This window comes from Megascapheus bottae, chromosome 25 (assembly GCF_031878675.1).
Source record: "Megascapheus bottae isolate mThoBot1 chromosome 25, mThoBot2.hap1, whole genome shotgun sequence".
Lineage (NCBI taxonomy): Eukaryota > Metazoa > Chordata > Mammalia > Rodentia > Geomyidae > Megascapheus > Megascapheus bottae.
In genome coordinates, this window is record NC_143533.1 from 13,316,572 (window position 1) to 13,329,755 (window position 13,184).

Genomic DNA, 13,184 nt, shown 5'->3' on the forward strand with positions numbered 1-13,184 from the left:
CTCAGGTCATATCTGCTGATAAGCAACTTCCACCTATAGCACATCCAGGTTCTCACCACCACTCACACTTGTACTTTTCCTACCTCACTTGTAGCTATCAACCACCTTTGCTAATTGTAGGTTTCCTAAGAAAACTCTGTTCTTACTTCCCTTACGGTCTATTTTTAACATTAATAGCTAGAGAAATTCTGTTAAGATCAAAAGTCAAACAATGCCAGTCCTTTGTTCAAAATCTTTTCATCCTTTCCTAGCCCACCAATGTCAAAAGTCAAACTTTTTATAATAGTCTACTGAGCCTGATGTGACCCAACTCTCTCATCTAACCTCCTGCTTTCAGTCCTTTGTACATTCCACACTAGCCATCATGAGTGGGATTTACTAGAATTAACTTGCATCTTATATTCTAGATATTTTCCATTCTCCTTTGTGTATTACAGACTCTCAACGCTGGTCAGAACAATAACATACTGACAAAAGTTTTTAATTAACAGATCCACAATTCTAATTTTAAAAGTTTATGTAACAGCACTTCAGAAAGGTGAGACTATATAAATATTAGTGTTGAAAACTTTGTCTTATTTTAAAAATGATGTAAAATCATCTGTTCTTCAACACGAACCTAAATATTCCATCAGCTGCTCAGCAGTTATGATTTCCATCATTGGTGGAAGTTTCACCTGAAAAAGAAAGTATTATTCCTATCAAATCCAATCTTTTAGAATGCTGAAATGTTTCTTGAAGAATATAGGATTTTAATGTATATATATGTAACTAGTATACATTACTTATATACATTATTAGAATCTTTAAAATCAACATATATATATATATATCTATACCGATAACAAAGTTCTATCACCTTAAAATTTACAGTGATTTAAGATCAAACAAAGCCATCAAGAAATCTGTTTTCAATGCCAAGAGCCACATTTTTACCACCCATCATAATTTCCATTTCACATCTGCAACAGTGTCTTGCATGGTAAGAAATTTAGGTAAAGGTTAGGAAGAGGCACCAATTATGTGATAGGGCACCAACAGAATAGTTCTATTTAGGACAGGATTGAACTGGCCATTATTTATTTATTTAGGCTTGAACTAAGGACCTGGGCACTGTCCTTGAACTTTCTCAAGACTAGCACTCTGCCACTTGAGCCATAGCACCAGTTCCAGATTCTTGTTTATTTGGTGCCTAGGAATCAAACTCAGGGCTTCATGCCTGCTAAGTACTCTACCACTATGCCATACTCCCAGCCCAACTGGCCATTTTTTAAATGGTTAAAATAAATACAAGGGCTGGGATGTAGCTCAGTGGCAAAGTGCTTGTCTAGCAAGTGCTACATCCTGGGTTTGATTCCTAGCACCAAAAAAGAAAAGACCAAAAAAAAAATACAGTTAAAAAATGAATACAATGCTGGGGGCTGGGGACTCACACCTATAATCCTAGCTACTTAGGAGATCTGAGGATCCTGGTTTGAAGCCAGCCCCAAGCAGAAAAGTTCATGAGACTCTTAACTACAATTAATCACCACAAAACCCGAAGTAGAGCTGTAGTTCAATATGGTACAGCACTGGTCTTGAACAAAAGAGCTCAGGCAAAGTGCCCAGGCCTTGAGTTCAAGCCTCAGGATGGACCAAAGTAGTAGTAGTAGTAGTAGTAATAATAATAATAATAATAATAATAATAATAATAAATAATGTAATAGCCATACACTGAAGAATTCATCTTTGCGACGCTTAATTGCAATTAAAAGTTTAAAACTATTATAGTTTTATCACCTATATGTATAGCTCCCTTCCCCACCACCCCCTCTCTTCTCTTCCCTCATTTTCCCTTTCTTTTTGAGGTAAGGGCCTTTTACATAGTAGGTGTTAAGCATTCTATCACTTAAGCTATAACCCTAGCCGTATAACAGCACAAATTAAAAAAAAAAAAAAAAGTAAACATTTCCATTCAATGAAATGTACAAAGCGTCATCTGTGGGTGGAGGGGTGATAGCTCAGCAGTAGAAAGCTTGCCTTTTTACCACTACTATCATCATTCAAAGCCCTATTATTATTCTTTACTCAGACTCCAACAGACACTGTTGAAAAGCACAAGGGAAGGTTTTCACTGAAGGACATTCCTGTCTTAGACTGGAGAAAATGGACACATCTGTTCATTGACAGGAGGAACCACCCACTGGCTGGATCACACTACCATGAGCTCTCCTCTGCTTTAGCTCACAACCAGAGATGCACACAATTTGTAATTCTTAGGAGACACTGGGGAAGGAAGGAAACCTGAAAAAAGAATGTTCCTTAAATCTTTTGTGTAAACAAAGCCTCATCACTGTGTGAAGTTTTTAATCTCTTCTTATAAGATCTATATTTAAAACGGAGTGGGCAGAGGCTAAAATAGAACCTTTGGCTTGCCATCTGTTTTCCTTTTTTTTTTTTATTACAAGTCATAAACACACTCAGAAAACCTCAAAAGAGTTTAGCTTTCTTTAGGAAAAGAGAACATGGGAATCTTGGTGGGTGGGACTGCAATTTCCTTATAGGGGGAAAAAGGAAAGCCTGGATGAGGTCTCTGTGAAGACTCAAAGAAAGGAGAGAAGCACAGCAAAACTCATTGCAGTCGAGAAAGTCACACATTCAGAGCCTCAGTTTGCAGGAGATAATGAGATAGGAGTGTCCACACGAATTTGCCCTGCTTGTGCATGCCAATTCTCTCACTTTGCTAATGTTTTTCTTTCTTCCTTTTACTTTTTTTTTTTTTTTTGCCAGTCCTGGGTTTGGGCTCAGGGCTTGAGCACTGTCCTTGGACTTTCTCAAGGCTAGCATTCTGCCACTTGAGCCTCAGCACCACTTCCGGCTTTTTGCTATATACGTGGTACCGTGGAATCGAACCCGGGTCTTTGTGCATGCTAGGCAAGCCCTCTACCACTAGGCCAAACTCCTGCCCCCTTACTTTTCTTTTTCGTTTTTGTTGTTGGTCATGGGGCTTGAATTCTGGGTCTGGGGTCTATCTCTGAGCTCTTTCCCTCAAGGCTAGTGCTCACTTTGAGCCACAGCTCCACTTCCCATTTTCAGAGCCCAGGCTGGCTTTGAACCTCGATCTTAAGATCTCAGTCTTCTCAGTAGCTAGAATTACAGGCTTAAGCCACCAGCGCCCAGCTTTGCTCATGTTTTTCATTCTAAATTTTAGTGCCCTCCATTGATTATGGGGGTGCTGAGTATGATTAAAGTATAATTATATACATGTATGAAAATGTATAATGAATAATAATGAAGCCTGCTATTTTGCACAACTAATGTATGTTATAAAAACTAATCTGGCTAGGGCCTGGTGACTCACACTTGTAATCCTAGCTACTAAGGAAGCTGAGATCTGAGGATCATGCTTTTGAAGCCAGCTAGGCAGTCAAGTCCATGAGTCTCTTATCTCCAATTAACTACCAAAAGAAAATCAGAAGTTATGCTGTGCTAGAATACTAGCCTTGAGCAGAAAAGCTCAGAGACAGTGCCCAGGCTCCCAATTCAAGCCCAGGATTGGCACACAAAAAAACAAAAAGAATCTAGTAATACTTCTATTTAGTGTGTGTGTGTGTGTGTGTGTGTGTGTGCGTGCGTGCGTGTGTGTGTGTGTGTGTGTGTGTGTGTGTGTGTGTGTAGGGAGTGTCTTTTTTGTTCTTTTTGTGTGTTGTGCCCATCCTGGGGCTTAAATTGGGAGCCATAGCTCTACTTCTGGCTAGAGATGAGAATCTCACAGACTATCCTGCTCTGTCAGGTTTTGAACTGCAGTCCTTAAATCTCATCTTCCTTAGAAGCTAGGATTAGAGGTGTGAGCCACGTGTCTGATTTTTCTTTTGTACAGGCCTGGGGCTTGAATTCAGGTCTGCACTGTCCTTGGACAGTTTTGCTCAAGGCTAGCACTCTGCCACTTGAGCCAAAGTACCACTCCAGGCTTTTTCTTTGCATGTGGTACCCAGGAATCAAACCCAGGGCTTCATGCCTGCTAGGCAAACACTATTACCAGGCTACGCTCCTGCCTGGTGTATGATACATAAATATACATATACATATATATCTTTTTTTTTTTTGCCAGTCCTGGAGCTTGAACTCAGAGACTAGGCACTGTTCTTGGGCTTTCTCAAGGCTAGAATCTTATCATTTGCACCATAGCACTATTTCTGGCTTTTTTCTATGTATGTGGTACTGAGGAATCGAACTCGGGTCTTTGTGCATGCTAGGCAAGCACTCTACCACTAAGTTACACTCCTGGTGTCTGATTTTTATTCTTTAAAAATTTTGTTTTATTTATTTACTTTTTTGCCAGTCCTGGGGCTTGAACTCAGGGCCTGGGCACTGTTCTTTGGCTTTCTTTTTTTTTTTGCCAGTCCTGGGCTTGAGCACTGTCCTTGGACTTTCTCAAGGCTAGAGCTCTACCACTTGAGCCTCAGCACCACTTCTGGCTTTTTGCTATGTATGTGGGGTACCGAGGAATCGAACCCGGGTCTTCATGCATGCTAGGCAAGCACTTTAACCACTAGGCCAAACTCCCGGCCCCCTGTTCTTTGGCTTTCTTAAGCTAGCGCTCTACCATTTGAGCCATGGCACCACTTCAAGCTTTTTCTGTGTATTCGCATACACATACACAGAGGAATTAAACCTTGGGCTTCATATATGCTAGGCAGAGCACTCTACCAGTAGGCTGTGCTCCCAGCCTGTTCTTTGTTTTTAACCTTCTGCATTTTTCAATACTTTACAGAATCAAATGTTTCAATCCTCATATTAGGTCTGATGTTTAGAAGAACCAGCTTAACATTAAACAATCTTGCTTTAGAACCTGAGCATTCCTTTCTTGATTTACATCTTAACCCCTACAAAGCAAAGAGACAGAAAACAGGGAAGAGAATTCCCTACCCAAAGGGCAAAGGAGGAGAGACTATATTTCTAACATCATAAACTACAACAGTGAATCCATTCCTCTTTTAAAATGCTACATGATTAACAAATACAATATTGTATGTCCTCCAGCACAGTGTACAGTAATAATTCCATGTAGGCTTCTATGCCTGATGGCTCAAATACATAACATCCTTTCTAAATGAAAACAAAAGTAGGACAAAGCAAGGACTCCCTCTATTATTTAAAATAGATGAAACATAAAAGCTGTATGGTGGAAACTTTTTTTTAGCTACATAAGGCAAATTTAAATGACACAAAAATAGAAAAGTAGTAACATAGTGAATTGCTAAATACTCATAACTCAGTTTCAACATTCATAACAGAAGCCCATTATCACCAAAAATTAAAATTCAAGCCAGGTGTGACGGTACTCATCTGTAATCCCAGCACTGAGGAGGCTGAGGCAGGAGAATCATCAGTTTGAGGCTAGCCTAGACTTCATAGCATCACCTAGATCAGCCTGAGTTGTACAGCAAGATTATCTCCAAAAAAGAAGGAAAATAGCTAGGTTCCAGTGGCTCATGCCCACAGTCTGAGGATTGTAGTTTGAAGCCAGCTCAAGCAGGAAAGACCATGAGACTCTTCTCTCCAATAAATTACTCAAAAAAAGTCAGAAATGATGCTGTCGTTCAAGTACTTGAGCAAAAGAAGCTCAGGGACAGAATCCAGTTCTAGAGCTCGAGCCCACAGGACCAGAAAAAAAGAAAAGAAAAAGAAAGGGCCTGGAGCATGCCCTAGTGGCAGAGTGCTTGCCTAGCATGCATGAAATCCTGGGTTTGATTCCTTGGTACCACATACACAGAAAAAGCTGGAAGTGCTGCTGTGGCTCAAGTGGTAAAGTGCTAGCCTTGAGAAGGCCCAAGGACAGTGCCCAGTCCATGCATTCAAGCCCCAGGACTGGAAAAAAAAAGGCCAGGAAAATAAATTTTATATAACTCTGACTTATTGAATTTTATAAGCAAAAACAATTACATGAGCCACAGCCCCAGAATATAATATAAATATCATTATAGGTAACAAAGAAGTATCTTTTCAAGAAAAAAGGAAGCTATAAAATGGTCTAAAATAAAGAAGCAAAGTGAAATTGTATTCTAAGACATAAATTTGGGTACATTTATCTTGTGTTCGTTTCTAGTACAAATGTTTGAATTAATGGCAACAAATAAATTTCCTTCTTTCTTGATTTGATTATCAATCTTGATTATTTAATACATGGATTATAGTCTACTTTGTCAATATTAAACCAATACATTAAACTCAGTTTTTACTTCAGTCAATCTTAACTGCTATCTTTTATCCAGTAACTACACTCAAATCCTCCCAATTTATTATGTGTCAATTTTCTCCTGGTTTCATCCTTCCCTAAAGGAGAGGACCAACTGTTTAATTTAACTAATTCCTCTGACCTTCCATGAATCAACTTTGAAAGCCCACACCCTGACAATACCAACCAGACCTGGCATACTAAAAGTTTTTTAAAGGCTACCTCAAATTAACTGCCTTTCTGTTGATGCTTCAGATTCTTTTTTTTTTCTTTTTTTTTTTTTTTTTTTTTTTGCCAGTCCTGGGCTTGAGCTCAGGGCCTGAGCACTGTCCTTGGACTTTCTCAAGGCTAGCACTCTACCACTTGAGCCTCAGCACCACTTCCGGCTTTTTTCTATGTATGTGGTACCGAGGAATCGAACCCGGGTCTTCATGCATGCTAGGCAAGCACTTTAACTACTAGGCCAAACTCCCGGCATGATGCTTCAGATTCTTACAAATTATCTCCACTGAGATTAGAATATCTCAAAATGTAATGTATTTTTACAAAATTTACTCCCCTGATGTTTTATAATCTCTCATTTCTTAAATACTGGTGAATTCCATGGTTACTCTACCAAGATGGAAAGTATTACATGTCAATTTCTACAAGACGTTTCTTTATCTTCTTTGACCTACTCCAGAAACTAACAGAGCTGTTTCTTTTCTCTTAAGGACTATATAACTGATTTTTCAGTGGCCTTGTTCCTGGCACCTAGCACCTGCCCTTTTTTGGCAAAATCTTTCCTACTCCATCTGCTTCTTAATGTATTTGACAATAACTAACCACATTTTTTTGTTGTTGGTGGTGGTGGTGATGATGGGGCTTGAGCTCTGAGCCTGACCACTGTCCCTAAGCTCTTTAGCTCAAAAGCTAGTGCTTCACCACTTTGAAACACGGTGCCATTTCCAGTTTTCTTAGGTTCATTGGAGAGAAGAGTCTCATAGACTTTCCTGCCTGGGCTGGCTTTGAACCTCGATCCTCAGCTCTCAGCTTCCTGAATAGCTAGGATTACAGGTATGAGTCACCAGTACTCAGCAACCAACCACTTTTTAAAAATTACATTTTCTAATTTACAGGCTCATACTTGCAATCCTAACAAATCAGGAAGCTGAGCTCTGGGAGATTGAGGTTTGAAGCCAGCTTGGGGAAGAAAGGTCTTTGAGACTTCATCTCCAATAAGTCAGTAAAATGCTGGACTAGAAAAATGGCTCAAGTGGTACAACAGCAGCTGTGGGCAAAAAAGCTGAGTAAGGAGACTCTGGGTTCAAGCTCTGGTATAGGCACATACACAAAAGTAATTTCATTATCTCTTCCTGACTACTATCATGATATTGTCTTATTTGTGCTCCTTATTCTACATATCTCAAATTGTACAAATGCTTCCTTTTCATTCGCTCACTTTTAGTACTGTCCTTTTCAATCTTTTTTCCTCCATATTTTTTGTCTATTGGAGAATGGGATGAAGGAAGAAGTCAAGGCTAGACAGGATACTTTTGTTGGAAATTTACAATTTCTTACATGAAAGAAAAAAGTTGAGGACTGAAGCCTATCACACTCTGGAGAGCTTATTTATTCTAATAGCTGTCATATTTGCACCTATGCAATGATCCTACAATTCAATTTTTCTCTATCATTTTGACATATTTCTTGCAACCTAGTCAATGCTTCCAGAGGCATAATAAACTTTTTTTTTTTTTGGTCATGGGCTTTGGACTCTGTCCCTGAGATTTTCAGCTCAAGACTATCCCCACTACCCCTGAGCCTGGGAGTAGTCCCTAAGCTCTTCAGCACAAGGCTACTACCCTACTCCTGGGCCACAACCCCACTTCCTGTTTTCTAGTGATTAATTGGAGATAAGAGTCTCTTTCTTTCCTGCCTGGGCTGGCTTTGAACTGAGATTCTTAGATCTCAGCCTCCTCAGTAGCTAGGATTACAGGCGTGGGCCACTGCGCTCAGCAATAAACATTTGTATTTTTACATATTGATGAGACATTTTTAATTTGATACTACTAAACTCTGGCATCAATGTCCTCTTCTAAAATTATTCCATTTAATTTTCTTTATCACTTAAAACACTCAACCAATCTCTATTATCCAGATTTGAAGAAATGGTGTCATTGCTTTCATTTTGTTACGGCAAATTAGTGATGAACTAATCATTGGCATTGCTACTCTGTCTTGATCAAAGAGAAATGCAGAGGAATTTCCTCTCCAAAACCAGCTATCCTATGCTTACTATGTGCAAGGTCCTAGGGATTGACCCAGTGCCCAAAATAAGTAAACAGACATGGCTCAATGGTAGAGTGTACATTTAGTGCTTAAGGCCCTGGGTTTCATCTCCAATGCTGAAGGAAAAACAGTGTGCGTGTATATACACATGCATGGGTTCACATGCACACATATATTTTACATACATGTACACATATAAAATGTGCTTGCCTAGGTATGGGCGGCTCATGCCTGTAATTCTACCTACTCAGGAGGCTGAGATCTGAAGATCTCAGTTCAAGCCCATCCCTGGCAGGAAAAGTCTGTAAGATTCTTATCTCCAATTAACCTCTAAAAAAGAAGTGGGGCTTGGCTCAAGGGTAGGGCAGTAGCCTAGAGCTGAATAACTCAGGGACAATGCCCAGGCCAAGGGGTAGGACAGTAGCCTTGAGCTGATGAGCTCAGGGACAGTGCCTAGGCCGAGTTCAAAGAGACAGACACACAGACAGACACAGACACACACAGACAGACACACAGACACACAGAGGAAGCGAACCAGGGTCTTCATGCATATTAGGTAAGCACTCTGCCATAGGCCAAACTCCTAGCCTGATAAGCTGAATATTTAAGATAGGTTGAAAAGCAGTGTATCTTTACCTTTAGCAGGAGTTGAGTGTTGTAGTTACGAGAAAAATGGCATATACATAGCAGTGCTAAAAACTCTCTATGCATCCTCACCACAGTTGTCTCCTTGTATACACAGACCTATGAACACCAATGGTCTCCTATACTGCTCTACATAAATGTTTTGTACATCACCATTATGAATTATTAATGATTACTGAAAACCGATTTTTGTGTGCATACATAGCCTTGAGGAAGAAAATGTGATCCACAGATTTACAAAATATTTTTCAAATTCATTAGCATGCCTACTCAATAACATCTGACCAAACACATTAATTCTATTTCCTGCTAATTTTATTTCCTTTTCCCCTCCATTGCACTTCAATCAAGGATGGGGGTACCAAAAAAAGCTAACAGGTTTTTTTTTTTTCTTTGTATTTCAGCATCTTTAAATATAACCTTGGCTCAGACCTAATGAATAGGTTATCTTCTGTAGGGCCTTCCTTAGACATCTCATCCTCAAGTTGTTTTTCTCTGTACTTCCACAGCACATTAGCATATCTTACATAGATCTGCAATAGTTGTACATATTGCCTCCTGTCTCTTTCCATATACAGACCTACAGGAGGGCAGATTTGCCTTATTCTCACCTATCTTTCCAATCCCAGTACCTTGCACAAGGTGGGACCTAAGTATGTGAGCATGACTTGAATCTACTAGAGTCAGTCTGATGATCATATATTCCCAAGGCCACATAACACTTATTCCTGATTTGAAATCCTTCAGTACTATATGGAAACTGAGGAGAGAGAAAAATCTATAGGAAATGAGTAATTATTCCTTCCTAAAGGAACTGAACCTCCTAAACTTTTCAAGTTGATTTTAAAAATTTAATCTCCAATATGAGTTTACCAATCAAATTATCTAACTCTCTCTTTCTCTCTCTCTCCAATATATTTTCATTCCTTTTGTTTATACTCTTCTCTCCCCCAGGACTTACATTTCCTTGTTATTCTAAATTCTTTTCCTTAAAAGCATAGTTCAGGGCCATGAGTTTGGCCTAATGGTAGAGTGCTTGCATAACATGTATGAAGACCCAGGTTTGCTTCCTCAGTAACCACACACATAGAAGAAGCTGGAAGTGGTGCTGTGGCTCAAGTGGTAGAGCTCTAGCCTTGAGAAAGCCCAAGGACAGTGCTCAAGCCCTGAGTTCAAGCCAGGAATGTCAAACAAAACATAGTTCAAGATCCACAAATTTCACGTAGTTTGCTGGAATTATGCCAGGCCAAAGGAAAATTTCCTAGTTTGGGGTATCTAATGCATTTCCACTTATCTCATATAACCTAAAATTTATTATCTACATATTACTTACTTAGATTTTTTTTTTTAGAGACAGTCTCATTATATGGTTAAGAAGGTATCAAATTTGTGATTCTCCTGCTTCAGCAACCGCCACCTGCCTGCTCCCCCCGCCCCAGGATTACAGGCATGAGTCACCACACCTGGCTATTATTCTTTAAAGTTTTAAGCCTGTCAATGCAACAAGCCCAAATATCTTGACAACTCTTCAAAATGAGGTTTTTGTCTCCACTCAAAACATCTGAGTTTCATTATGCACCACATAATGGCAATGTTTCTAATCTTATTTCTTTTGTATCAGCCCTTGCTAGTAATGGGAAGAGAAGGCATGTGATAAATCTTGATTTTCTTCCTACCTGGTCAGAATAATGCAAGTTGTTTAACCCACAGATGTAATATCAATGTGAAAACAACCAATTCTGTGATTTGCATTTTAGTAACCTGAAATTAAATGCTTAAATAGGACATTTCATTTACAAGTAACTCACTCTGAAAGCAACTTGCCCTACCCCTTGCTGTTCCATTACCTTAGACATATTTTAGTTGTAATAGCTGATGTTCTCTTAACAGGTTCAAATTTGTAGCTGGTGGTAATGATAATAATAATAAGTTAATACCTTTTAAGTCAGGTCAAAGAAGTGGAAGCAAAGGAAAAAGTCTCACATAAAATCAAAATTTCTTTGAAACTGAAGAAATTATGGTAATTGGATCTTAGACCAATTAAATGCATTGTGTCTAAAGGCCCACTTATTTCCTATGACCCTTCTCTTAAGTATCCACAACCAAATGGGGCAAGTATTTGTTGGAAAATTGACTAGCCATCAATTACTAACTATAATTAATAATTATAGTAACATTTGGTTATTACTACCATAACAACCAAAGCCTACTTTACAGTATCACTGAAGGCCAATTCTTAAGAGTACTTTCTCCAATTCTCCCATCTTTTGCATATGATATGGTCACTTAATTAGAATATAGGAAACTAGAGTTTCAAATAATCATAAGGTGTAGGATGTTCAAATCCTGCTTTGCATATTCAGTTGATCAGCCACAACGGTTAAGCCAAACATTGGATTCTGAAACACTACCAAAGAGATTTGAGGTCAGAGGTTCAGCTGTTTCAGATAGGTAGCTGAATAGATAAGAATCTGATAGATGTATCTAGAGATCCGCTGTTCTACAGATCATACTGATATGCATATATGCGTGTACACACACACGCATATTCTTTCCACCAGGGAGTCCTGGGATGAATGTCATCTAAGAAGAAATAGAGACAGAAGAAACTGAAGAAGAGGAGGGAAGCCATCAGCTGACGAGCAGAGCAAGCTTCCTCACCCCATCTCGCCCCTCCCAGAAAGCAGGAGGAAGTAGAAAAAGCTGCAGAAATAATGTACCTTCCAGGCCAGCAGCAAAACATTGAGGATGGCCAGCAAAGGGCAGGGTCCATTCTCATTCTGGGTGATGATGGGCGTGTTCTCTTCCTTCCACTGGATCCACTTGATGTGATACACAGATTGTCCGGGAAAGCGTTCCTTGGAGGCCGCCAACACCTGAGCGCTGTCCTCCCCGTCCTCCTCTCGGCACAGAGGGGCAGCGCGGGCCACGCGGGCCGCGCCCTCTCCCTCCTCTTCGTCCTCCTCGGGGACCCTGGGTTCGGCTCCCTCCTCACTGTTGAACTCGGAGCTACTGGGGAAAGAATGGAGGTTGGAGAACGACTCCAGGGAGTCCAGGCTCGGCGAATCCCCAGGAGGGCTGGGCTCGCTGCAACTGCTACTCAGGCCGCCGGCGTTGCTGGGCTCCCCGGAGCCGCACGGAGCGGGACCCCGGGCCCCCGGGTCGCCGGCCGGTCCCGACCCACGGCCCGCTCCGGCCTCGGCGGGCTCCGGGGTGGCGGTCACCTTGTGCCTCCCTCTCACAGGCGCCTCCGCGGTGACCCGACTCTCCGAAGCGTTCTCTTTTAAGTCCGAGGAGGTGCACGGTCCGGGAGCCTGAGGAGAGCCCGTGAGGGAAACTGAGTCCAGGAGGCTCGGGCCCGCCGCCGCCGCCGCCGCCTCCGACGCGGTCGCCGCCGCCCCCTGCCCGTTCCCGCCGCCGCTCTCCGCCGCCCCGACTCCAGGACCATCCCCAGCGGCGAGCCCAGGCTCCGGTCGCCTTGCCAAAGGAGAACCTGTCCCCGGCGTTGACCCGGCCGCCACCCCGTGTTCTAGCGGCTGCAGGCTGTCAGGGCTGCTCTCCATACCCGGCCACCCTCCCTGAGCTCTACAGACACCGCAGCCAGCTCTCCTCAGCCAGCGCCTCCGACGCCATGACAGCGGCCCCGGGTGAGCTACGAGCGCCCTAGCGCGGCCTCGGCCAGGCACGTCACCGAGGGCTCCGGGAACGAGCGAGCGCGTGCGCGCTCTCTTCCACCGCTCGGGGCGTGTCTCCGCGTGACAGCGCGCGCGGCAAAGGCGAAAAGGAACGCGGCTAGCTGGAGTCACCCTCGCGGCCCCGCCCCTCCTCGCGCGCGCCCGCCAGGATTGGTCGGGGGGCGCGGCTAGGAGGGGCGTGGCCGCTCCCTCGCGCGTGCCCGCGAGTCGTAATGCCAGTAAGGAAAACATCCTCTCCCTGTGTGGCCGGAAGTTGAACTCGGGGGCAAGCGGACAGCGCGCGTGTGCGCGTGCGCGCGGCCACATTAAAGGCGGAAAGCTTGGCTGTGACCCCTGCAAGGGTGGGTGGTCTGGTG

The 13,184-nt window shown here is 42.3% G+C and overlaps 1 protein-coding gene across 2 annotated transcripts in view; it reads right to left on the reverse strand.

Annotated features, from left to right (window-relative positions):
* The window catches only part of Mindy2 (MINDY lysine 48 deubiquitinase 2), a 37,018-nt gene extending 24,207 nt beyond the window's left edge, over nt 1-12,811 (reverse strand). The window contains exons 1-2 of one of the 2 annotated variants that reach the window (XM_090358317.1): nt 11,854-12,811; nt 620-677 (exon numbers count right to left, since the gene is read on the reverse strand). In XM_090358317.1, the coding sequence (XP_090214443.1) occupies nt 620-677; nt 11,854-12,696 (901 nt within the window). In that variant the 5' untranslated portion in view covers nt 12,697-12,811. The remainder of the gene's footprint in view (nt 1-619; nt 678-11,853) is intronic. The other variant, XM_090358316.1, reaches the window with a different exon arrangement.
* Nucleotides 12,812-13,184: the final 373 nt, after the last annotated feature.